The 27,538-nt window shown below is 38.5% G+C and overlaps 1 protein-coding gene across 1 annotated transcript; it reads left to right on the top strand.

Moving 5' to 3' along the window:
- The first annotated feature begins 1,538 nt into the window (after positions 1–1,538).
- On the top strand, positions 1,539–17,113 carry pi15a (peptidase inhibitor 15a). The gene is made up of 6 exons (XM_034170283.1): positions 1,539–1,641; positions 1,752–2,036; positions 5,223–5,341; positions 11,270–11,402; positions 11,494–11,609; positions 14,407–17,113. Exons 2-6 carry the CDS (start codon positions 1,779–1,781, stop codon positions 14,540–14,542), a joined length of 762 nt encoding a protein of 253 aa, XP_034026174.1. The 5' UTR covers positions 1,539–1,641; positions 1,752–1,778; the 3' UTR covers positions 14,543–17,113.
- Positions 17,114–27,538: the final 10,425 nt, after the last annotated feature.

Below are 27,538 nucleotides of genomic sequence, written 5' to 3' on the forward strand. Positions count from 1 at the left end.
CTTGGATGAGGCAAGGATTACTGTCATTTAGTGGTGATTTGGACCAGCTTACAAATGATTTCTTTTATCTCATTCTTTCACATTCTCACTAAATGACATCAGACACAGCTGATTGGAAATAAAAAAATTCTGGATGTCAGCTATTGGTTGGTGGAGGTCATAATGGTTGTCCATTATGACCTCCAGCCAAACCTATCTGAAAAGCCGTCTTATTAGTATTATCATTATTGTATAATTTATGTGTTTTATAATGAGAAAACATTTTTGGGAATCAGTCATCCCAGTAGTGTACTCATCTTTGTTGATCACTTTCTTTGTGAAAAAAAATCTTTAAAAAATTACTGATTAGGATCCTGAAGTTCTGGTGGATCTTATAAGCAAAGGTTATTGAATTCCTGTTGATTTGGTCTTTCTCCTCATGATATAAAGTCAGTGTGGCCCCAAGCGTCTTGCATTTTTGTATTATATATTGTACAGTTGCTTGTGGTACCATAAATCTTTTCAAGAATCCTCCTAAGGTGGAGTCTGATTTGGTAAAATCTAAAATTTTGCTCCAGAAGTTTCGATTTAAGTATTAAAATGTTTCTGTTTTTCCTGCTCTTAAACACCAAAACACATTAATTCTTCAGTTAGGCCCTTAAAAGGTTCCCCAGTAAGCACCATTATGCCAAATAGCAATTTAGAGGCTTTAACAAATAATTTCATCCATTTCTGGAATCTTCCATGCTGTTTAATGAGGTTTTCTTCTTGGTGTACGTAAAACGGTTGCAGGTGCAAGAAATCTTTGGAAAAGTTCTGGTTTGTGTTTGTCTCTGATATGCATGGATTCACGTTTTCAGTGCTAATATTTTGAGAACTAGGGCTAGTAAAGCTGAGGGGACTGCCAACAAGGCAGCACGTTATTGCTGGGATGCTCAAGGAAATAATGAATAACTTGGAGTAAAAAGAACAGTGCCTAACTGGAACGCTTCCAACAATTTGGCATATGCACCATTGCATTATGTTATACACTGCATTCTGGGTGATGATAAAATACCAAATTGGCCACTGAAAATGTAATATTGTGAATAAAACTGAAAAGAATCTAAGTCCCTTCAGTTTCGACGTCCATTCACTGGAGATCGGCACAGCAGTTTGATGATTTGGCACAAGTTTTACGCCCGGTGCACTTCCAAACATAACTCCATGAGACATACTTAACTGCTTGCCCACCAAAAGAGACATTCTCAGTGTTTTAACTTGTGTTGTTTGGCAGAGAGGAATGTGCATTCTGGGAAAACTAAACCTTTTCAGCAAAGATGTATATACATTTATATCAGCAGCACATATATTTCTTTTTCAGCAGTTTATGGAAAAGGGCATTTCTCTCAAGGTTATACAAAAAAGTGAACTCGCCCTTTAAGCACCAATCGTCAGAAACGCAGGAGAAGTGAAACATCTCCAAACGTTGTGTTTCAGGTGACAGGGAGGAGCCGTGCGTGTACCTCCACAGTCCACTCACATATATAAACCCTCCTGAAGCCCTCACAAAGTTTGTAAAGAGTCCTCACTGGAAGCCTCCCCTCTGTGCAGCCCTTTCCACAGACTTTAGAAGTGATTCTGGAAAAGTAGGCACGGAGAGGCACTGCGCAAGAAGGACAGGTAAGAAACCAAACCAGTGCGTAAAGTCTCAGCGGGATTAACTCCCCTTGTTTGCGCGCTCTGGGGAGTCCTTTCACTGAGCTGATGACTTTCGGTTTTCTGCTCTGCAGGACATCCTGATAGACGTCAAACCAAACATGAAACGTCAGCTGTTTGCTGCACTTCTGTACGTATCTTGCGGAGCAAGTGCACTGGCAACAAGTCTTCCAACTGCGGCCGCGCCGGTCGCCAATTTGACCAGCGTTGTTGGCGCAGCGCGCAGCTATGGAACAGACACAGCTTCTAAAAGCAGGAGGAAGCGTTACATTACGCAGAACGACATGCTTGCCATCCTTGATTACCATAACAAAGTGAGAGAGAAAGTGTTTCCCCCGGCTGCCAATATGGAATACATGGTGAGCTCATTTTTTAATTAAAACGCGTGTGATGTAGAATTTGATGGATGCATGCGCATTAACCAAAGTGCATGAGAAAAACAAAGCATTGAGGTTATTGGAGGGTTTTTTTCTTCTGATTTTAGTGTGTAGTTTTGCAGGAAAAAATGGCTTCTTCAGCTGTAGAGTGTGCATGAAGTAGACCACCAGAGTCGTGAAGGGAGTTACTATGTGCAGTGTGCACAGAGCAGTAATGGAACCGTTGAGGAGGGAAACAAAACAAAAAACAAAATCGGAAGCTCCAGCAGCATTGTATTTCTGATTTTTTTAATGTACAGCACAAATTTGGGTTACTGAATGAATGATCATTGGTGGCTCCAGGATGGGACTTGATGGGGCGGACCCCCCCCCACACAATTTCAGTAGCCCCACTATAGCCTCATCAGAAAATTATCGTTTGCCAGTCAAAAATATGGTTGTGCACTGAACAGAGATCAACTGAGTATTCTCCACTAGTGGAATAAAAAACATTTTCATTTATCCTCATTATTAAGCGTGTATTAGTGTTCTATGTAGTATGTGATTAAAAAGTGGATGGTTTCCTTTACAACCAATTTCATCCAGTAATGTGATGAAACAGGAAGATTCAGTCCAACATTTTCAAAAAGTACAGGACAATAGCTTTGCCTAAAGGACAGTAGTTCCAGCTGTGTTGTTTGGTGTTAGCTGTGTAATTGTTTTAAAAAGATTTGTTTTGCCTGTAAATTTGACTAAATATGTGCTAGTCTCCTGCCAGAAAGGTTATTGTTGTGATTTTTGAACAATTTCTATTGGTAGATCTATTTGTTCTGTCTTCTGTGTGTGAATTCACAACATTGAGTTTGTACTTGCAGTTTACTTTGAAATGTATATTTGTTCATTTAGTCCAAATTGTGTTGCCCAACATAAATTACATGTACAAAATTACATATACACACAGTAAAATCACCAGTGTAAAACTAACACTGACAGTGTTAAATTAACACTGCCAATGTACATATGGTTCCACTCTGGTCAGAGTGGGACCATATGTTCACTGTCAGTGTTAATTTAACACTGGTGATTTTTACCATATATATATATATATATATATATATATATATATATATATATATATATATATATATATATATATATATATATATATATATATATATATATATATATATATATACACACACACACACACACACACACACACACACACACACACACACACACACAGAGCATCCAGAAAGTAGTCACTGCATGTTGCTTTTTCCACAATTTGCTATGTTACAGCCTTATGCCAAAATGGAGTAAATTCTTTTTTTTTCTCAAACTTTTACTCACAGCACCCCATAGTGACAACATGAAAAAGGGTTTATTTATTTTGTTAGTTTATTACAAATAAAAAAAGAAATCACATTTTGTTCTTCTTTCTGCTCCTTTTCATTCTGGTATTGTGGTGCTTTGTTTTTGCTTTTCTGTTTTTCTTTTAAATGAATGAAATAAATATTAAAGAATAAAAGAATGTACGTAAGTATTCACACTGTTTGCTCAATACTTTGTTGATACATCTTTGGCAGCAATTACGGCCTCAAGTCTTCTTGAATATGATGCCACAAGCTTGGTGCACCTATCTTTGGGTGATTTTGTCCATTCCTCTTTGCAGCACCTCTCAAGCTCCATCAGGTTGGATGGGGAGTGTCGGTGCACAGCCATTTTCAGATCTCTCCAGAAATGTCCAGTCAGATTCAGGTCTGGGCTCTGGCTGGGCCACTCAAGGACATTCACAGAGTTGTCCTGAAGCCACTCCTCTGATATCTTGGCTGTGTGCTTAGGGTCACTGTCCTGCTGAAAGATAAACCGTCACCCCAGTCTGAGGTCAAGAGCACTCTGGAGCAGGTTTTCATCCAGGATGTCTCTGTACATTGCTGCATTCATCTTTCCCTCAATCCTGACTAGTCTCCCAGTTTCTGTCACTGGAAAACATCCCTGCAGCATGCACAGTAAAATCACCAGTGTTAAATTAACAATGAGAGTGAGCATTTGGATCTCACTCTGACAAGAGTAGGACCATATGTACACTGGCAGTGTTAATTTAACACTGTCAGTGTTACAGTTTTACACTAGTGATTTTACTGTGTGATGCTGCCACCACCATGCTTCACTGTAGGGATGCTGCCTGGTTTCCTCTAAACATGACTCCTGGCATTCCAGCTGTCTCACATTTTGTTTTTCATCCTGTCACAAAATGATTCAAATTTTCGTGTCAGGGTTTTTTTTTTTAACTCACTATAACTAACCCTACTCCTACCCCCAACCCTAACCTTGACCATAACCTAATCCTACTCCTTCCCCCAACCCTAACCCTAACCATAACCACCCCTGACCCCCACTGCTCTTTTAATTATGTGCAGCCATCATAGAATAAATTAGAATGAATTTGTGCTGCCATGATGAAAATTTTGCACTTTTCTTGACAATATGACAAACCAATAGATTAATTTATATTTCGTGCTGCTGAATCACGACAATCCATGAGACTGGGTTGGGCATTCTCGCCAAAAGTTCAATGAACTGAATTTACCTCAAGTGGACTCCAATTAAGCTGTAGAAACATCTCAAGGATGATCAATGGAAACATAATGCACCTGAGCTCAATTTTGAGCTTACATAGATATGATTTCTTTGTTTTTATTATTGTCATTATTTTTATTTTTAATGAATTTGCAAAAAATCCCCCCAAAACCCCCCTTTTTTCATATTGTCATTATGGGGTATTGTTTGTACAATTTTGAGGGAAAAAAAATCAATTTTGGAATAAGGCTGTAACATAAAAAATGTGGAAATAGCAGGACTATTTTCTTCTTCCAGTTGTATATACTAAAAAATTGTTGACCATCTTAATAAAAATTAAACCAGAATTGGTAACACAAACAAATTAGGTTGATCTGAATTAACATGATATTATGACAACTTGTTAACTTAATCTGGACAAACTTCATTCATTTGAGTATTATCAGCTGAAGTAATTTAATCAACTTTTGAGGTTTCTTCAGTAAAATGTGAGTTTCACTGTGGGCCTCTTACTTTGGTTGGATGTCAGAAAGTACCAACTCATGTCAAATGTCACTGCTAACTGAGCAGCATTTGTATTTTCCACATTGGCACCACGTGTCTTAGGTGTGGGACGACATGCTGGCTAAGACGGCTGAGGACTGGGCTCACGCCTGTTTGTGGGAGCACGGTCCACCGAGTCTCCTCAGGTTCCTGGGTCAAAACCTCTCTGTCAGGACAGGACGGTGAGTGAACTCTGACCCTTCTTTTGCTCCCTAACATGTGTTCTCTCCCTCAGCAGTAACGGACGTTACTAAGTTATTGGTCTGGCTGACCTCGTTTTGTACTCTTTCTTTGTGAAGTGTGCTCGTGTTGTCTGACCTTTCAAATGAACCAAAGCCTGGTTTGCAACTCTGACCTGAACAGACGTCAGAGACAGCCATGAGCACATCTCGACTCTATCAAATTGAAAACGAGGGCAGCTTCACATGGGCAAAAAAAACAAAACAAAAAAAAAAAAACCGGCTGCAACTAATTCCTTTCATCATCAATCTTGAAATTTGATTTTTTTTATGTACTTATTGATGTTGACTTGGTGGGTATTTCGATTGTAAATAACTTGGAGATGGGATTCATGTAGTGAGCTGATTAAATTATTTAATTTAATAGATGAATCGTGAGAAGGGAGTATGAATTTATAAGCATATACTTCATCCGACTCCTTTTCCAGCATTGTTGTTTGACAGTTTTTCTTGTGAATTTTGTGGTTTCTTCTAAATAATTCATTCATTCTCTTTGTTTGCAGAGATATCATTACTGAATGCACTGAAAGACCTGAAAATGCTATTGCTACAGGCAGGGGTGTTTTAAGGCACTCTGGGGGCCCCAGGCAAAAGACAATCCCTGTCACTGTCCTCTTTTTCTTTTCTTCCTCCTCTTGCTTGTGCTTTCTTTTTTGACTGCTAAAGTATAATTGTGTTTTATGGTGGTATGAAGGTTACTGCTGTGAAATCACAAAGCGTTTGGCAGCAGCCTAGTTGCATGGGGGCCTCGTTTGGGGAGTTTCAGGACATGTCGTTGCAGTGTACTTGGCGATACCTGATGATCATAGCGTTTAAGAGAGTTCTCATGAAAGTGGCGTTGCTGTAGCGTATGTAATGTAATTCATGTATTCAGTCTTCCTTGGGGTCCCCTTTCCAGCTCACAGTATTATGTAATTGTATACTTTGCCGAAAGGAGTCAGTTGAGTTGGCTCGGGCATCTCTTCCGGATGCCCCCTGGACGCCTCGCTGGAGAGGTGTTCCGGTCACGTCCCACTGGGAGGAGGCCCCACGGAAGACCCAGGACACGCTAGAGGGACTACATCTCTCGGCTGGCTTGGGAACGCCTTGGGGTTCCCCCGGAGGAGCTGGGGGAGGTGTGTGTGGATCGGGAGGTCTGGGCGGCTTTGCTTGAGCTGCTGCCCCCGTGACCCGACTCCGGATAAAGCAGAAGAAAATGGATGGATGGATGGTGTACTTTGCCTACCTTGTTGTGACATCACTGCTTCCAGGCGTGCAGTCTTCCTTACAAGTTCTAATTTGCTCACAAAATTTCATCTCTATACAAAATCATTTAAATTCAAATATGTTCAATCAATTATCAGTCAGTCACATGGCAGAAAATAAATTTAGCCATGTGGACATGTGGAGAGGATCTGATGAAGCTCAAAACAAGCATCAGAATGGGGAGGGAAGGTGATTTCAGAGGCTTTGAAAATGACATAGCTGTTGGTGTCAGGTTGGATTGTGTATTTTCAAAGTGCTAATCTACAATGTTTTCCCCACACAGCCATCTCTAAGGTCAATAGAGAATCAGCTGAGAAAAAAATAACGGCAGTTCTTGGGATGAAAATGGCTTCTTGAGGCCTATAGTCATGAATAGCCATTGAAGTGACAGACAGCAGTAACTGTTATAAGCATTCATTATAAACAAAGTATGCAGGAGATCACTGAACACACAACCTGTTGAACTTTAAAGATGGGCTACAACTGTAGAAAATCCCACCAGATGCCACTCCTGTCAGCTTGGAAGAGAAAACTGAGGCTACAGTGGGCACCTCGCCAAATCTGGATAATTGACCAATTTTAGCAGATTGTTTAAAATTAGCTAATGAATAACATTTAGGGCAGCACAGTGGATTAGTGGTTAGCACTGTTGCCTCACAGCAAGAAGGTCCTGGGATTGCTCCCATCCTGGGCCTTTCTGTGTGGAGTGTGCATGTTCTCCACATGTTTGCATGAGCTCCGTCTGGGTGCGCTGGCTTCCACCCAATTTCAAAGACATGGAGATGAGATGAATTGGTGTCTCTGAATTAACTCCAGGTGTGCATGCGAGGGTGAATTTAGACTGACGTCCAACCCAAGCTATACCCTGCCTCACACCCTATGACTGCTGGGATAGGTTCCATCCCCCACCCGTGACCCTTGATTGGAGTAAGCGGGTATAGAAAATGAATGGATAATGAATGAATGAATGAATGAATAACACATAGCAGAAGTACCTTTTTTTGGCAATTATTTGTAGTATTTAAAAAATCCATACAGTGTTGTCTCTTGCAGGCTGGAATCATTAAAGGTTTGGGCTGTCGATGATAAATGATAATCGATTATCCCAAAAAATTGTCAAAACAGCCGCAGTAATTTTTTAGTTGGATAACTATTCAGCGATTCAATTGTTAATCAATCAAATTCAATCAAATTTTTTTTATATAGCGCCAAATCACAACAAACAGTTGCCCCAAGGCGCTTTATATTGTAAGGCAAGGCCATACAATAATTATGTAAAACCCCAACGGTCAAAACGACCACCTGTGAGCAAGCACTTGGCTACAGTGGGAAGGAAAAACTCCCTTTTAACAGGAAGAAACCTCCAGCAGAACCAGGCTCAGGGAGGGGCAGTCTTCTGCTGGGACTGGTTGGGGCTGAGGGAGAGAACCAGGAAAAAGACATGCTGTGGAGGGGAGCAGAGATCGATCACTAATGATTAAATGCAGAGTGGTGCATACAGAGCAAAAAGAGAAAGAAACAGTGCATCATGGGAACCCCCCAGCAGTCTACGTCTATAGCAGCATAACTAAGGGATGGTTCAGGGTCACGTGATCCAGCCCTAACTATAAGCTTTAGCAAAAAGGAAAGTTTTAAGCCTAATCTTAAAAGTAGAGAGGGTGTCTGTCTCCCTGATCTGAATTGGGAGCTGGTTCCACAGGAGAGGAGCCTGAAAGCTGAAGGCTCTGCCTCCCATTCTACTCTTACAAACCCTAGGAACTACAAGTAAGCCTGCAGTCTGAGAGCGAAGCGCTCTATTGGGGTGATATGGTACTACGAGGTCCCTAAGATAAGATGGGACCTGATTATTCAAAACCTTATAAGTAAGAAGAAGAATTTTAAATTCTATTCTAGAATTAACAGGAAGCCAATGAAGAGAGGCCAATATGGGTGAGATATGCTCTCTCCTTCTAGTCCCCGTTAGTACTCTAGCTGCAGCATTTTGAATTAACTGAAGGCTTTTTAGGGAACTTTTAGGACAACCTGATAATAATGAATTACAATAGTCCAGTCTAGAGGAAATAAATGCATGAATTAGTTTTTCAGCATCACTCTGAGACAAGACCTTTCTAATTTTAGAGATATTGCGTAAATGCAAAAAAGCAGTCCTACATATTTGTTTAATATGTGCTTTGAATGACATATCCTGATCAAAAATGACTCCAAGATTTCTCACAGTATTACTAGAGGTCAGGGTAATGCCATCCAGAGTAAGGATCTGGTTAGACACCATGTTTCTAAGATTTGTGGGGCCAAGTACAATAACTTCAGTTTTATCTGAGTTTAAAAGCAGGAAATTAGAGGTCATCCATGTCTTTATGTCTGTAAGACAATCCTGCAGTTTAGCTAATTGGTGTGTGTCCTCTGGCTTCATGGATAGATAAAGCTGGGTATCATCTGCGTAACAATGAAAATTTAAGCAATACCGTCTAATAATACTGCCTAAGGGAAGCATGTATAAAGTGAATAAAATTGGTCCTAGCACAGAACCTTGTGGAACTCCATAATTAACTTTAGTCTGTGAAGAAGATTCCCCATTTACATGAACAAATTGTAATCTATTAGACAAATATGATTCAAACCACCGCAGCGCAGTGCCTTTAATACCTATGGCATGCTCTAATCTCTGTAATAAAATTTTATGGTCAACAGTATCAAAAGCAGCACTGAGGTCTAACAGAACAAGCACAGAGATGAGTCCACTGTCCGAGGCCATAAGAAGATCATTTGTAACCTTCACTAATGCTGTTTCTGTACTATGATGAATTCTAAAACCTGACTGAAACTCTTCAAATAGACCATTCCTCTGCAGATGATCAGTTAGCTGTTTTACAACTACCCTTTCAAGAATTTTTGAGAGAAAAGGAAGGTTGGAGATTGGCCTATAATTAGCTAAGATAGCTGGGTCAAGTGATGGCTTTTTAAGTAATGGTTTAATTACTGCCACCTTAAAAGCCTGTGGTACATAGCCAACTAACAAAGATAGAGTGATCATATTTAAGATCGAAGCATTAAATAATGGTAGGGCTTCCTTGAGCAGCCTGGTAGGAATGTGGTCTAATAAACATGTTGATGGTTTGGATGAAGTAACTAATGAAAATAACTCAGACAGAACAATCGGAGAGAAAGAGTCTAACCAAATACCGGCATCACTGAAAGCAGCCAAAGATAACGATACGTCTTTGGGATGGTTATGAGTAATTTTTTCTCTAATAGTTAAAATTTTGTTAGCAAAGAAAGTCATGAAGTCATTACTAGTTAAAGTTAATGGAATACTCAGCTCAATAGAGCTCTGACTCTTTGTCAGCCTGGCTACAGTGCTGAAAAGAAACCTGGGGTTGTTCTTATTTTCTTCAATTAGTGATGAGTAGAAAGATGTCCTAGCTTTACGGAGGGCTTTTTTATAGAGCAACAGACTCTTTTTCCAGGCTAAGTGAAGATCTTCTAAATTAGTGAGATGCCATTTCCTCTCAAACGTACGGGTTTTGTTGTTGTTACATCATGAAACTATAGTTCTAGGGTCAGGAAATACCAGCTACACACAGTGATACCAGTATAGGATAAATAAGAACTTAAACATAAATGACATCACATTAGCACTTCTTTACTTTGCAGAAACACAGATGAAATCATACATTTATTAAATAGATTTATTATTCAACATATTGTTGATGGTTCAGTGCTTGCATAGCCTGGGTGTTTTGTGGAGTCGTAGAAACCAGTGGCTTAGGTAACTAAGATCTAGGCTTTCAATGACTTCCTGGACTCAGCTACCAGAAGTATCTGTTTGTGGTTAACATGTTCAACTTGTAGAGTCATTCACTTACCTTGGCAGACATTCATGCCTCTGGGTCCTTGGCCTTTGAGATCAAGAACTCAAATCGTCATGAGGTCGCTTGACAGAGATGTGTGGCGATGCTGATATCGTTGCAGTAGAATGGAGATCGAACTCCTTAGGAGTCCTGGTGCTTCCTGTCTAACTGTATGGTTTGGAGACTTTGATGCATAACAGTGAGCTAATGCGATGACTAGATGTCTTTGACATTAGGTCTCTTTTTAGTGATGTTTGGGTCCTACTGCAATTATTCTGTCAAAAGAATGATTCCTTCCAGAGTGTCAGGTGAGGAGCATTACTTACATTGTGAGGAAACATCAGCTATGACATTGGGCCATGTGGCACATTTCTTTGGTAAAGAAGCAGGCTGGAGAAGGCCAATGGGGATGGCCAAGTTTCATCTGACTGTGGCAGATAAATGGCTACTTTCAAGAGTTGGTGATGGACTGGTTGTCTGCCTGAATGATGTCTGTCCATGACCCAAGGGGGTGTGATGGATGAGGCAACATGTGGCACCAGCACATGTTCCCAAACGTGAAGTGACCTAATAGCTTGAAGATTTTTATTTTAGTTAAGTCTTGAATTATGTACATAATATCATATTACCCTTTAAACTTGAACTGACATATCAAACACAATGGCTGTTTCACTCCTAGTGTTTTCCCACAGAGTTAAGAAGTGTATTTGCTGTTGCTCATGGTCAGTTGTGGCACCTACAGTCTAACCTCAGTTTGTCTGTCTTCCATTTACAGTTATCGATCCATTCTTCAACTAGTCAAGCCATGGTATGATGAGGTAAAAGATTATGCCTTTCCGTACCCTCGTGACTGCAACCCCAGATGCCCGCTCAGATGCTATGGACCCATGTGTACCCATTATACACAGGTAGAAAGCCACAAATTGTCATCACTTGTGAAATAACACTAATGAATTGAGCCAGCAATTGCATTAATCACTAGCTTTTTTTGTTCCTCAGATGGTGTGGGCAACATCTAACAAAGTAGGCTGTGCTGTTCACACGTGCTACAATATGAACGTATGGGGTTCAGTGTGGAAACGTGCAACATATTTAGTCTGCAACTACTCCCCTAAGTAAGTGTATTTGGTTAACTGATCATTTAGATTGTACTCACATATCTCATCAGAATTTGAAGTGCTCATGCAGTGTATTGCCACATCTGTATTAGTCTGATTAGTGCTTAACCTGTCTCCATCTGCATGCATTTCCAAACTGGATGAATGTTTTTACATTGAGTGCATGGCCAATCCTGCCACCTACCCCCGTTGGGAGTTGAAGCGATGCATGTTGTTAATGTCGGGAGCAGTGTTGCCACAGTTACTTCGAAAAGTAACTTTTCAGTTATTTTATATAGTGACTTCAATAGCAGCTTTATGCAGTTACTTTATTAGAAGTTGCTGACAACTTGTCACTAACGTACTGTAACTAATAAAGTAACTAGTAATCTAATTTGGTTACTCTTAAGATTGAGTAATCAGCAAAGTAACTAATCAGCAAAGTGACTGAGCACTCAATCTAAAAAAATAACCAAGTGAGATTACTAGTTACTTTATTAGTTACATTCAGCAGCTGCCGGCAAGTTGTCCGCAGCTGCTAATGAAGTAACTGTATAAAGTAACTGTAAGAAGTAAATAATAAAGTAACTTTTCAAAGTAACTGTGGCAACACTGGTTGGGAGGAAACCCCCTCAAACACAGGCGGGAAGTGAACTTTGGTGGAACCAAACTCATGACCTTCTTGCTCTGAGGCAAAAGTGCAAACCTGCTCCACCATGCTCCCCATAAAATAAACATAAAGCTAACTGCACATAAAACTAACTGAACTGAAAGATAATTGCACATAAAATTAACAGAATATAAAAGCTAACGGCACAGAAAAGTATAAAGGAATCTAAACCTGAATCTAAACCTAACTGGATAAAGATACAAACTCCAATTGAATATAATGGTAAATGAACGAAAAGTTAAATAAACGTAAATATAATTTAAAAGTAACTAAATATAAAGCTCACTGAATGTAATGCTAACTGAGCATAAAGCTAACTGAACGTGAATCTAATCTAAAATTAACTATCCAATCCAATCCACCTTTATTTGTATAGCACATTTTAAAAACAAGGTTACCAAAGTGCTGGACAACAGATAAAATATAAATAATACAATAAAAGTTAAAATACAGTAGATAAGAAACATATAAAAACAAAAGGAAGATATCAGATAAAACACTAAAAAGATAAAAACACAATAAAAACAGAGACAGAAGACCAAATATAAACATCACTGAAAGTTAATGTAAACGTAACTAAATATGAAGCTAACTGACTGTAACGTTAACTGAATGTGAATGTAAAAGTAATTAAATATAAAGCTAATTAAATGTACATTTAAGTGAATGTGAATCCAAAAGTAACTGAAAAAAAACCTAACTGAATGTAAAGGTAACTAAACATTAATCTAAACTAAAAGTAACTAAATATAAGGCTCACTGAATGTAAAGATATCTGAATGTGAATGTAAAAGTAACTAAATATAAAGCTAACCGAATGTAAAGGTAACTGAACATGAGTAATCTTCAAGTAACTACATATAAAGCTCAATGAATGTAAACAGATCTGAACGTGAATGTAAAAGTAACTAAACATAAACTCCCTGAATGTAAAGATATCTGAATGTGAATGTAAAAATAACTAAGCACAAAGCTAACTGAGCATGAATCTAATCTAAAAGTAACTAAATATAAAGCTCACTGAATGCAAAGGTAACTGAACATGAATAATCCTAACGTAACTAAATATAAAGCTCACTGAACGCAAAGAGATCTGAACGTGAATTTAAAAGTAACTAAAAACAAAGCTAACTGAACGTGAATCTAATCTAAAAGTAAATATAAAGTTCACTGAATGAAAAGCTAATTGAATGAAAAATGTACTGAACGTGAATCTAAAAGAAACTGAATGTAACATTAACTGAGTGTGAATCTAAAAGTAACTTGTAAAGCTAACTGACCATAACTCAAGCTTACTCAAAAACAAATGGAATAAAAATGTAAATGCATTTTAAACTGACTGAATAACTCTAAATCAAAAACTGAACATTTGCATATTTGCAAAATGAATATAAAGCCAAATAAATCATGATATAACTACAACTCAAAATGAACATAACCTACCATCCCTGGTTCTCAAGACCAGGCACCTAAGTAGCTCTACTCTACTCTTTTCTACTGTCTTATTTTACTCTTCCTTTTTAGATATTTAAATATACCTTTGTATACTGGCATAGTTCCACCTTAGAATTGGAATATAATATATAAGATATACGTACCTTGCTGAATTTTCATAAAACCACCTGAATATAAAGCTATCCAAACATTACTAAAAAAAATGAATTGAATGTAAGAAATAACTGAATGCTGAACTCTGATTGTTGTTACATATTATATAAATTGTAAACCAGGTAGATGCATGTTAATTCTGGTGAACTCATTTACCATATGAGGTCAGGGTGACGACAGATTTAATCCAGACTTCTGATCTGTGCCGAGAGGTGAAATGCCACCCATACTGCTTGGGCATTCAGTTAACCCAAATACAAGGATGTGATCCATCACCTCACACCACCAAAGCTTTGGAGACCGACAAAATAAATGACAAAAAATCTCAACAATTTCAGGAATCAGTCTGTGTTAGGGCTTGTGGTAGACTTGTGAGCAAGAGTCTTTAATCTCAAGACATATGACCCATGAAATTGCTGACTTCTTTTAGCTCATTGAAAAATGTGATCAACTATAGTTTTCTAGGACAGTGTGGTCATAAAATACAAGTTCTCTGGTTTCCTCCAAATTAACGCTGTACATATTACTATTTTCCAGGGGAAACTGGATTGGAGAAGCCCCCTACAAAGTAGGCGTGCCGTGCTCCGCCTGTCCTCCCAGCTACGGAGGATCCTGCAGCAACAATATGTGCTTCCCTGCTCTGAGCACAAACTACTTGCATTGGTTCAAATAATCCCAGGTGCTATTATGACATATGTAATCTGACAACTACCACAAGGACATTTTATTGATTTGCACAGCAGTCTTGGATCACACTATTTTGTATATATGGGCCTATTTAAAGACACACACATACATTTAAAGGCAGCAGACAACTTGTAAATAAACTGTACATTATTTGTTACTTTTTTGTACCTGAACTTTTTACTTTGCTAAGGTAGCGATCATTGTTAAAACATAATTTATCATATCTTAAAAACAATGTAAATGTGGTGCTGCATACAGTTTTTTCTTTTTTTAAACTACACCATTTTACCACTAACATTGTGGTAACTATAGAGTAACATGATAAAAGCTGCTCAAACTTGCTCATTGTGGTGCTAAGGGCACGACACATTCATGTTGTGTGCTAGTTTTCTTACAAATGTTGTGACATAAAGATCTCTGTGCTCACGGGGATAAAGCTACATGGGCATTTTCAGGGTATTGTCTCACCTATGATACCTTGCAGCTAGAAATACTATACTGTACATCAATTAGGGGCTGTCAAATTTTCCAAGTAATCTGCATGTTACTAGAACAACTATTCATGTGAAGAGAAACATGATGTTGACTACAACTATGTCAACGAATACGGGATGAAATATGCAACAAAAGGGGAAAGGACAACCAGAATTAAAGAATGGATAGAACATGTAGCTAGAGATGATACCAAAACCTTTCGTCTGTACTGCAAATTAGTAAACTAAAAACACTATTCTGGAACGTCTTGAAATCTTTGCAATACCCGTATTTTGGAGCATTGTTCCAGAATCCATACCAAATGGAATACATCACATGTTGTGCTCAGTGGAGTCTCAACACGCCACCAACTGCTCTGAAATGTTCAAGGTTACATTCAGTGCAGGCTTTGCTTGTTTTACATTGAGGTCAACTTTGGTTTACCTACACAGTATATGATTTCTGCCTGCAAAATCTAATATACTGCAGGATATAATATGCTGCAACACCAACCACAGCAAAGTCAGTAAATCACAAAATTTCTATTTCCGTGTGGAGCAGGTAGCTCAGTCGGGTAGCAGCTGGGCTACCAATATTTAGAAGTGGGTTTGATTCCTGGACATGCTACCTGTCTGTGTTCTTGGAGAAGACCCTTCTTCAGCATTGCTGGAGTCTACCCCGTTGTAAAAGGGTACCAGCCTTGGCTTGAGAAGTAACCAGTGTCGTACTGACTTCCCATCCGTTGGTTAGTCTTATCCATTATAAGCTATAGAATCCGGCAATAAGCATGGACATTGGTGTGGCTCAGGGCCTATATAGCATTTAATATTTGTGAGAGGTGCAAATGAAATTACTACAGTGTTATTCTCCTAATGTGACCTGGACGTTAGACTGAAAAGTCAATGGTCTGAAGGCCGAACACATCCATAGATTGGCCAAAGCCTTGTTTGTTTGCACCTTTATCACAGTGTGCCTGGAGGTTTACTGAGTTAATTATGGAGAATTTATCCTTTAAAGTTGTGTTTCCATACATCGGTCCTCAGGGCCCAAAAGTCCTGCACGTTTTTCATTTTTACCAGCTGGCTGGACAATGAAACACACCTGGTTTGGCTCATTATGTGCAGATAGAGCTGGTAGAAATGGAAAATGTGCAGCGCTTTTGTTCCCGAGGATAAGCATTGGGAAACTGCTTTAATTTATACCATATGATTAAATCATGTGCATACTTTAAATTTGACCAAGATAAGACCTTTTCCCTGATGTACCTGTCTGTGACAGTTGTTGCACCTTATTGTTGTTTGTTTTCAAAGTATTATAAAATTGTTATTTTGTATGTGTAGATAATCATTATACCTTTACCATGACTATTTTTAAATTTCATATATAGTCTAAGTTATTAATTTGTATAAGGAATATATTTAAATGATTTTTTGTGAAATGACTGTACATATATGGCTCATTTTCATGTCAACTTTTATAATGATAAAGTAAATTTATTCCAGTGTGAGTTAAGTGGCATTCTTGTCCATTTAGAATAGACCTGTATAATTAAGCACTATCTATAGAATAATTTGAAGCTTCCTCCATCTTTTTTGAGCAGTCATTCATCACACAGTCCCCAGAATTTGCATAATGGAAGGCAGTATGTTCTGAATGAACCTTAGGACTAAGATGTTGGATGATAAGAGACAAGAAAAGGCCCACAGAATGTTGTCATTCTTTCAAACAAGTCCTTTTTTTTCTCCAAATAAAAGTGATAAATGTCAATAAAAAATGTCTACTTTACATTTATAGTACATTTTACCTAGATGTTTCCATGCTATATCATTTACTTGTGTTGTAAAGTTGACTAATTTTCAGTCTTCTAACCGCACAAGAGTTATCACCAAGAGCAGCCATATTTGTTTTTGTTGGGATGTCATTGGGGAACCTTGTAAAGTTTCCTACTTGTTACCTGGAGACTACAAATTAACTAACTACAAATTTGACAATTTCCTGCACTGATAGTATTTACATCAGCAACATGCTCTGTAATCTTTTGCTAATGTGCTTTGTGCTTGTAATAAAATTACTTTGACTTTTTTAACCAATGATTTTCCTCTAGTCTGTGCTGTATTGTCTGAGCTTCACTTCTGATGTTGATTTGATGTTCAGCCCAAAGAAGTCTAGCTCTCTGTGTTTCAGCTTTCATTTGTAATTAAAAACTGCCATTACAAAGCTCACGTTCTGTGCTCATATCAAAGACTAAAAAGGAAAGAGAAAACAAGACTGGGCCTACAAGAAAATAGTAGAAGTAGTATTGTACTTGAGTTCCTACTTGAGTAGGGTACTAGATTTACCACCTCCTAAGAATCAGTCTTCAGTCAGTATCATGCACTCCTAAGTCCCAAAGTCAAGGCCAGCTGTTTGGATTTCGGAGTGCCTGAGACCAAGTCAAGACCAAATCAATGGAGGTGGCAAGACCAAGACTGGACTCCACCAGATGAGAGTACTGCAACACTAAGGAGAAGGTTGACTTTGGCCCTGTCTGTTTCTGCACAAATGAACACAGATCAAATAGAGCCTCACAGCACCCTCTTGTGTCATCTTCTCCAATGGACCCATTGACCTCAATTGAAATGAAATGGTAGAAGCAGGAAAGAGTGACACTGTGTAACTCCCACAAACAGCAACAAGAACCTTTATTATATTATACACCTTGTCAGTAAGCTAATAAATATGAAACAGGTATTTAAGAGTGTAGCCAAAACTACTACACTTATGCTGAGCTGATGCATCATAAAAAACAACAAACAAAAATACATAAATTAATAAATCAATATTTTCAGGTCTTTACAAAAAGGCCTGTCTTGATGCCCTTCACTTTAAAATGGAAAGAAGCTGCAGCTTGACACATCGTAGGGTCACGTCATCTCTCTGTCTCTATCTCATAGAGCATATTGAGGCAAGAGACAGAATGGAGACTAGTCGATTGGATATGAAAATTAGGAGCTCTCATATCTCCCACTCAATGCAAGATGGCGCATAGCGCAAAACACGTTTTGTAGCTGGTTCTCACTCCCCACCCAGAGACATTTCTGGTTTTCACAAACAGTACCCACGCCAAGGACATCACAAAACCAAATCACTGCCTTGTGTGTGTGCGCAAATCTGTTTCCTCAACAGAAAACCTCTCAGTTGTGAATGGGCCCTCTCAATAACCAAAGGTCTGTTTCTACCGCAGGGCTATTTCACGGAGTCTCTCACCTTTGCACACATCTTCTTTGCAGGGATCTCTCCTAAAACGGGATTTTTCTGAACCGTTTTCGGGGCCAGGCAAATCGTGCATGAACATTGCCCTTGAAAAGTATTGGAATGCTTGATATTTTACACATTTTAATTTGTTTATGCCATTGCAAATACAAAAACTATAAAAATAAAAAAAATTTAAACTCAAACTGAAAGCAAATTTCTACAAAATTAGACATATAAAAAGCCCAGATGATGGGTTGCATAAGTAATGGAACACTTATAATACCTGTAACTAATCACTTTTATTGCCAGTTTTCTTCAGACAAGTCAGGGGATGGATACATGAACATTTCAAAGTCACTGAATATGTCTTGGACAGATTTCCTACAGTAGAAATGGACCAATTGAGGCAAGCACTCTGTGCACTTGTGTCTTTAAGAGAGATGATAGGTGCTACTCTGGTTGATTTTATGTTATGCCCACAACAATTTAAATTTATTTAGTTTATATAGCGCCAAATCACAACAAAGCTGCAAGTAATGTCTAACCTTACCAACCTCTAGAGCAAGCACACAGGCGACAGTGGTGAGGAAAAACTCCCTCTGATGATATTGAGGAAGAAACCTAAAGCAGACCAGACTCAGAGGGGCGACCCACTGCTTAGGCCATTCTACCAAAAAAGTTTACAATACAAAACACAACACAGCAACAATTGATGAGACTCCATGCAGGTGTCATCGAGCCACTTGTTGGATCTGTTCCAACAAAGATATAAAAAAAATTAGGTGACTTAGGTGGCTTGCACCAAGATTTGGCAATGTTTAAATTGCAAAAATAACACTGACACACCCTTAAAGCATGTGCAGCAATGCATGACAGACAATGTATTTTAGACCTCTAAGATAAGGACCTATGACCAAATATGAACACAAAATAAAATGCAGCTGCAAAACATACATAAAATCTGATTTTGCACATTATAACCCATGCAAAATGTTTGTAAATTAAGACAAAGAAAGCACTGGAACACTGGTTTTAAAAAGCAAATGGAAAGTGAGATGAGAAACTTTGGCAATATACTATAAAGACTGATGTAATGGGAAGATTCCTGCAGTAGATAAATCAACATATCTGGGGAAAACATATTATAATTAAATGTATGACATCAACAAAACCAGTCAAGATGTTTCTGCAAAGATGTGCAGAAAACAATGCCTTCTGTCATGACTGAATCATTTGCTGCACTGTGTCAATTTGAATTTCACAGAATCAATATTTAATCAGTATTTCATGTGTGCTCAAACCACTTTGTTCTTTTAATAAGGGCCTTCATCCACTCAGTCAGCCCCCACGGCAATCCAGCCAGCAGTGAGTAATTGAGAAGTGCCCTGAGTAAGCACGGGAAAAGTTTTAAAACCTGAGCAGATAGTGGAACCAGAGCCAAACAGATGATTTGTCGCTGTTTAAACGTCAGATCAGTTGGATGAAGATCTGAATGCAGTGATGAGTTAGACAACTCTCTCCTGACATACACCTGTCTTAATCATCAGAGGCAGACCAAAGGACAAGACATGGATCTGGATAAACATGCCTTCAATCTTTGGTCGCTAATCTGGATTACGTAGGTAATTTAAACAGTACTGGTCATTACTTCAGTGATCAGCATCAAAGGTTGAATGAATGAATGAATAAGTTTTATTCAGCATGCACATAAACAAAATACCAACATAAACATCTCTTACTGACAAAACAAATCAAAAAGCAGAAGAAAATACAACAATAACTCAAACAATTTCCCAATTGGGTGCGGCCGAAAGGGCATGGGCTGAAGCAAAAGCTTATAAACGCTCACCCCCAGTTAATATACACATTTAAATACACTCAAAACAAGGTAACAATGAGAAAAATAACGTAACTGAACAGAACAAAACAATCAGTAATATGATGTGCAAATAAACAAAAAAGAACCACAAAAACAATTCACCAAATATAGCGTACTACAGTAAGAAATTACATTGTTTTTATAGTCTTTTAACACCTCCCAATGTAACAGATGATTTAATACTATCAGAACAATTATTCAAGATTCTAACACCTTTTGCAGAAATACAATGACTTTTAACAGTAGTTCAAAACTTTCTTCTCGAATATCAGTGTTCCTCACAAATGATAACTGAACGCCCTCATTTTAAACAACTCCTGAGCATGTAGAGGCAAAAAAACTTTTTTAACTTTGTACATGATCTGTATCGTAAAATAATCCACCAAATCTTGAAATTTCAAAATAGACAAGCAAACAATTGGTTTGTTGGTTCGTAATATGGTTTTATACTTATAACTCTTATAGTTCTTCTGTAACAGAAAAACTGAATTTGTTTTTGTTTTATATGTGTTTCCCCAAACCTCAAAACAATAGGTCATATATGGGACAACTAATGAATGATACAGCATGACCAACAGATGTTGGGGGACAAAATATTGTGCTTTATACAAAATTGAAATAACTTTTGAAATTTTAGATTTGACAATTTATGTGAGTTTTCCCAACTTAATAAAAATAAAATGCCAAGAAATTTAGTTTCAGATACAATTTCAATTTCAACATCACTCAATGATAAGTTTCTATTTAAATTCCTAGGCTTATTTCCAAATATAAACATAAAAGACTGCAACCTGGCCAGTACTGACCCGCTGGATGGAGATGCCTGGAGAGCTTGTGTGAGACATAGCCGCCTGCTGCCTACCCCAGAACATGGGACACCCACAGCAGATGACAAATAAAAATTGGATGTTGTAGTAGTAGTAGTAATACACTTTGTCTTACCAAAATGAAGTGACAATTTATTAGAATCAAACCAATATTTAAAATTTAGCAATTCCCTCTCCATCATTTCCAAAAGTTGTCCCAAATTGTCCCCACTACCAAACACAGTCGTGTCATCGGCAAACAAAATACAACGCACAGACTTTGACACCAAAACTTATATCATTAACATACAATAAAAACAGCAACAGCCCAAGGACTGGCCCTTGGGGCACCCCACACATCAATAATTCTGAATTTGTCCCTCCAAAATGGACACACTGATACCTATTAGATAAATAACTAGCTAACCAATCCAGGGCTAATCCTCTAATACCGTACATCTGTTATTTGACCAATAATAAAGTATGATGTATGGTATCAAATGCTTTCTGTAATCAAAGAAAACCCCTACAGTGTATTGCTTCATCTCTATTGCATTTGTAACTTGTTCAACAAAAATCAATTATAGCCAGAGAAGTGGTGCGACTTTTTCTAAAACCATACTGCTGTTCACTAAGTATGTGATGTTTGGATATAAAATCATTCAACCTCTTTACAAATATGTTTTCCAGAATTTTAGAAAACTGTGATAACAAAGAAATCGGCCTATAATTTGAAAAGACATGCTTGTCACCAGATTTAAACAAAGGTATCACCTTAGCTATTTTCATTTTAGGGAAGGGAATTTCCCAGTCATTAGTGACAATTTGCAAATATAAGTTAAAGGTATAATAATACAATGAATAATATTTTTAATCAAAAGCATACTAAAGTTATCACAGTCAGTTGATTTTTCCCTTTTAATTTATGAACAATGTTGATAATTTTGTTTTCATCTACTTCTCTAATGTATATTGAATCCAAAATAGTTTTAATTAATTTGTTGTTCATAGAATGTGCTTTACAAGATATAATTGAATTTGAGTTTACCCACATTAACAAAATAATTATTGAAATGATCTGCAATAACTTTATTGTTTCTTACAGTTTTATCAGAATCTGTATAAAAATAAGACGGATAATCTTTAAAAGTTAATCTTCTAAAGGTTGAAGATATACCCCATGATCCTGAATCCTTTAATCTTTATTACATGTTCAAAGCAAAAGATCCAAACACTGACAAAAATATAATCTCCTTTGGTGAGATTCACACATCACAGCTCAAAATCAAACTTTACAATCAAAGGTCAGTAATTAGAATGAAAGGTCACAATCAAGCATCCCAGCAATCAAACATAAGTGATGAGGTTTACAAGTCAATAATCAAGAGTGTGTGATCAGGATCTAAGAATGAGACAAGACATAGACAAATATCCCTCCAGCAATTAAAGAGAAACAGATAAATAACCAGAGAGCTGTTGGACATCTCTGGAGGTATGTGCTGTCTCAGTGACCTTCAAGGTCAAGTCAGGTCTTGGAGCATGTGGTAGTGCTACACTTCGCTGCATCGACTACATTACAGAAGTCCAATTATATATATATATATATATATATATATATATATATATATATATATATATATATATATATATATATATATATATATATATATATATATATATATATATATATATATATGTGTGTGTGTGTGTGTGTGTGTGTGTGTGTGTGTGTTTATTCACACACATGCTGTCAAAATGTACATCTGTACTAGCAGCATAAGAGTAATAAAATAAAATAAAATATTACATAACTACGTAAAAACATGAAACATAGTAACAAAAGAAAAATAATTCAAAAATTAATAAAACCATTCATTTACACATATTCGTGACAACATAAATATGAGTTCATCAGATGTAAAACCATCAACATTATTTACATGTAAAACAGAGAGGAGTTCCACTATCTGGCTATCAACTGGATTACTAGTATGTGCATACATGTTGTAAAAACACCTTTTAAATTCAGAGCAGTAATGAAACTTAAATAGTTCATCTGTATCACAGTCAGCTGATTTTGCTATAACAAACAGATTTAAATGTAACATACTATCACTGTTTATTAAAGCTTTTCTTGCCATGGCATTCCCCTTGACATTGTCCGTTTTTAACATCAAAGTAACTATTTTAAAAAATCTGCAATATATTTGCTCAAGAGCACTAAATCTATGAACAAGACCTGGTAACAAAATAAAACGTGTAGTGTATGGAAGATCTAAAATTCTTCTGACACATTTCTTCCACAATGTTTGAAATTGAACAATATTCCTATCACTCAGGTTCCATGCATGAGCACCATAAAAATTATATTTTGTATTGAAGATGTTTACAATTATGTCCTTACTACATTTGCCCAATGTTACACCTGTATGATTAACTTGTACACAAGATCACTCTTTTTCATTCTAATGTCTGTCTTTTCAGACATATCACATATCAAAGTAATTAAACCAAGACAGATTTTTACTGTTTAATTGTACATCATAATTCTCTTGCTGTTTTCTGTGAAATGCATATAAACCATTTTTTCAGGATTGTATTTTACATTGTATTCTCCGCTGAAGCCTTCACAAACATTCAACATAATTCTTAGACTTGACACTCTGGGTATACTATCAGCATACCCAGTCACTCCATAAAACTGGCAACCATCCCAACACCTGGCACCTTTCTTCTCTAACCTAGACAGTAACTCATCTATGTATATACAAAATAATACTGGGGATATAACCCCATCTTGCCTAATACCATTAATAGTGCCAAAGTTATCAGATACATGACCTCTCCAGTGAGTATGCAAACTTTGTCTAACATACAAATCAAGTATAGCTTTTACTATAATTTGAGGTAAGTGTCTATCAAAAGGCAGAATAACTTATCATACTGCACCCTATAAATGCTTTGGTTGCGTCGACATAGCAAGAAAACACATCTGAACCATTATTTGCATAGTATCGTACAACCTCCTTTAACACATCACTGTGCTACAATTGTTCTTAAATGCAAATTGCAGATCACTACTACATAATTTATCTTGATACCTCAACAGTATTATAATATCAAAAATCTTTGACATGGAATTACATAAAGTTATGCCTCTATAGTTAACACACACATCTTATCTATTATCTTTAGGAACAGACTCAATTGTGCCAGCCAATAAATCTTTTGGTTGGTAGCCATGGATAAACGCTAAGTTTAACAATAATGCAATATGAATTAAAATTTCACAGTCACGAGCAGCTGCAATACTATTGGCCAAATATTCAGGGCTCAACCCCTTAAGAACATTCAGTCTGGAATCAATTAACCAGGAATCTTGTATAAACATAACATCAGGTCTATATTTAGATAGTATTTCTCTAACAAAGTCTATCTTTTCACTGGCCATACCAGTACTATTATATGATGAAACTCTTAAGTTAAAATCCATAATTTAAAATACAGTTAAAGTGTATAGACAGAACATTGGTCTATTATTGATTCTAAGCCTGTATCATCCTGGCAAGGAACCAACGCTTTAAGAAAATATGCACAGGCCAGAACTCTGGTGAAGTTACAGCCTTCAAATGATTGATCCCAAAGGTCACCACATAGCGCTTGGTGTCCCACCTATCCAATGTCTTGTCCTCCACATGGATGGCTGTGATGTTATCATCATCATCAACAGTCTGCACATACACTCAACAAAAATATAAATGCAACACTTTTGGTTTTGCTCCCATTTTGTATGAGATGAACTCAAAGATCTAAAACTTTTTCCACATACACAATATCACCATTTCCCTCAAATATTGTTCACAAACCAGTCTATATCTGTGATAGTGAGCACTTCTCCTTTGCTGAGATAATCCATCCCACCTCACAGGTGTGCCATATCAAGATGCTGATTAGACACCATGATTAGTGCACAGGTGTGCCTTAGACTGTCCACAATAAAAGGCCACTCTGAAAGGTGCAGTTTTGTTTTATTGGGGGGGGGGGGGATACCAGTCAGTATCTGGTGTGACCACCATTTGCCTCATGCAGTGCAACACATCTCCTTCGCATAGAGTTGATCAGGTTGTCAATTGTGGCCTGTGGAATGTTGGTCCACTCCTCTTCAATGGCTGTGCGAAGTTGCTGGATATTGGCAGGAACTGGTACACGCTGTCGTATACGCCGGTCCAGAGCATCCCAAACATGCTCAATGGGTGACATGTCCGGTGAGTATGCCGGCCATGCAAGAACTGGGACATTTTCAGCTTCCAAGAATTGTGTACAGATCCTTGCAACATGGGGCCGTGCATTATCCTGCTGCAACATGAGGTGATGTTCTTGGATGTATGGCACAACAATGGGCCTCAGGATCTTGTCACGGTATCTCTGTTGTGTGTTGGGTGGTGTGGCTGGATATTTTGGTGTTCTTTTCTTTTCTTTGCTCTCCAGGTGGCATGAGAGCTGATTTGTCTGTGGAGAAGGTGCTGGCTGAAGAATCCTTCACCCTCATCAACATCATGTGCAGCACCTGTGAATGGTGCTCACATGCAACCTTAAAGACTTTCAGCTGAAGCAGATAATTGGATGGCGTTCTGCATTTAAGTCATGTGTGATTCAAGCAGAACTGCCGGGAACTCGACCTTGTGATGTTCGTTTGGGAGACGCTGACGACCGCGCCTGGGTTTGACACATCGAGCCCGTGAAGCAAGGAAGGGTGAGGACACATGCTGTCAGCACACATCAAAGGTGATTGTTTGACTAATTGTTGATAGTAACTTGGTGTTTCGTTACACAGTATACTTGAATTGTGATGAGAATTGTGCAGCTTGCTTCTCACTGCTGTGGCGTGCGGATAATTGATCCTCCACCTGTTGTGAGAAGCTGCTCATTTGCATAAAGTTAAAAAAGATACAGACCTGAATGTGTTGCTGATAGCGTGTCTTTTGAAAGATATTGTTGTAACTGCTGACTTACCTCACCTCTTCTTTGCTTCACAGAGAGTCAGTTTGTCGTGTCCACCTGGGGGGTGTTTGGCGGTGGTAGTGGGTCCAGGAGCGCCGGGCTTTGATCCTTACGGGCGCTGGAGAGCATGCCAACAGTCACTCCACCAGAAAGACGCTGTTTAGTTTGTACACATTGTTAAGCACCAAAGAGGGTAAAAAATAAATTGTTTTGTTTTGGAACCGCTTTCTGGTTATTTTTTGCGCTGGGTTCTGTCAGACGCAGGTCCGCTGCTCAACCCGCGTCGACACATAACAGTAGTTCCCGGCCATTCCATAATGGACCCAGCGGCAGAGGCGGTTCCTTTTGCCGAAAAAGTTCAAGAATACTTGGAGAAAATATGGGAGCAATTACAGCATCTCGCAAACCAAATTAAACAAACAGACGCCCGTGTTACGGAGCTTGCAGCGCAAGCCGTTCCGCTTCCTGCTGCTCCAGCTGCGGCACCATCGATACTAGTGCAGATAACTCCGTCACCCAGAGATTCGGCGTCCGAACCGATTGTTTGTCGTCCGGAGCCTTGTGCGGTGATGCAATGTTCTCTGGTTTCTGCTCAGTCAGGTTGGAGCGCCGCAGCTTTACGAGGAATGTTTGTAGATGGGTTAAATGAGTCATTAAAAGACGAGCCGGCAGTCCGTGACGAGCCAAACGATTTAGATGAGCTAATATCGTTGGTGATTCGTCTAGATGATCGGATGAAGGAGCGTGGACGCGAGAGAGGACGCCCATCAGAGCGGGTTTTTTCGTCTCGGGGCTTTCCCCGACACAGATCTGGGCCGCCTCTTCTTCGCCCCACTGAGGCTCCTCCGACGGGACCTCTGGCTCCTCCTGTTGATGAGCCCATGCAGCTCGGACGAGTAGAGATTACTGTATTGCCCCGACATATAAACGTCAAGAAAAATAATGGTGACGTATCTCCAGGTGTTCTGGGACAGGCAAGATAACACACATAAAAAAAAAAAAAAAAAAAATCTAGTACGGGTTAATGTTTTGTTTTCTTTAAATAGGGGTTATAATTTGTTTGGGGTGTCAGAGGCGTATCTGGTGGAGTGACTGTTAGGCGGTTAGAAGTCCGCCTGGGCTCACATCATTGTTAATTTTTATGTGTTTTTAGGTATTTTCTGTTTGGGTTTGGGTCGTTTTATTTTGTTGTTTTTTATTTCTCTACATCCCTAACCCCAACCTCACTTGCCCCAAGACCGTTTGTCTTGTGGGTTTGTTTGGTGGTGCAGGTTGGTCACGCTGAGCATTCTCAGAAGACCTCTGCACCTGGGGGGGGGGGGGGGGGGGGTGGGGTGTTAGAGGCGTTTTTTCTTGGTTTGGTTAGGGCCCGGTTCCACTCCAGCCTCGGTGAGCCTTTGTACCGTTCGTCATTGGTGTTGCCGGGGTGTGGTGCAGCGGAGACTTACCTCAGTCAGAGGGGTGGGCCGATCTGTTGCCGTTCGCCATTTCGGTAGTTCCACCCCTCCCGAGAGGCTGGGGTATGGTCGAGTTGGGGCACCGGATGTATTTCCGGTTCTCCGCTGCGCCTTGGGGTTGGAGCTGGGTT

Source organism: Thalassophryne amazonica, chromosome 1 (genome assembly GCF_902500255.1).
Source record: "Thalassophryne amazonica chromosome 1, fThaAma1.1, whole genome shotgun sequence".
Classification (NCBI taxonomy): Eukaryota; Metazoa; Chordata; class Actinopteri; order Batrachoidiformes; family Batrachoididae; genus Thalassophryne; species Thalassophryne amazonica.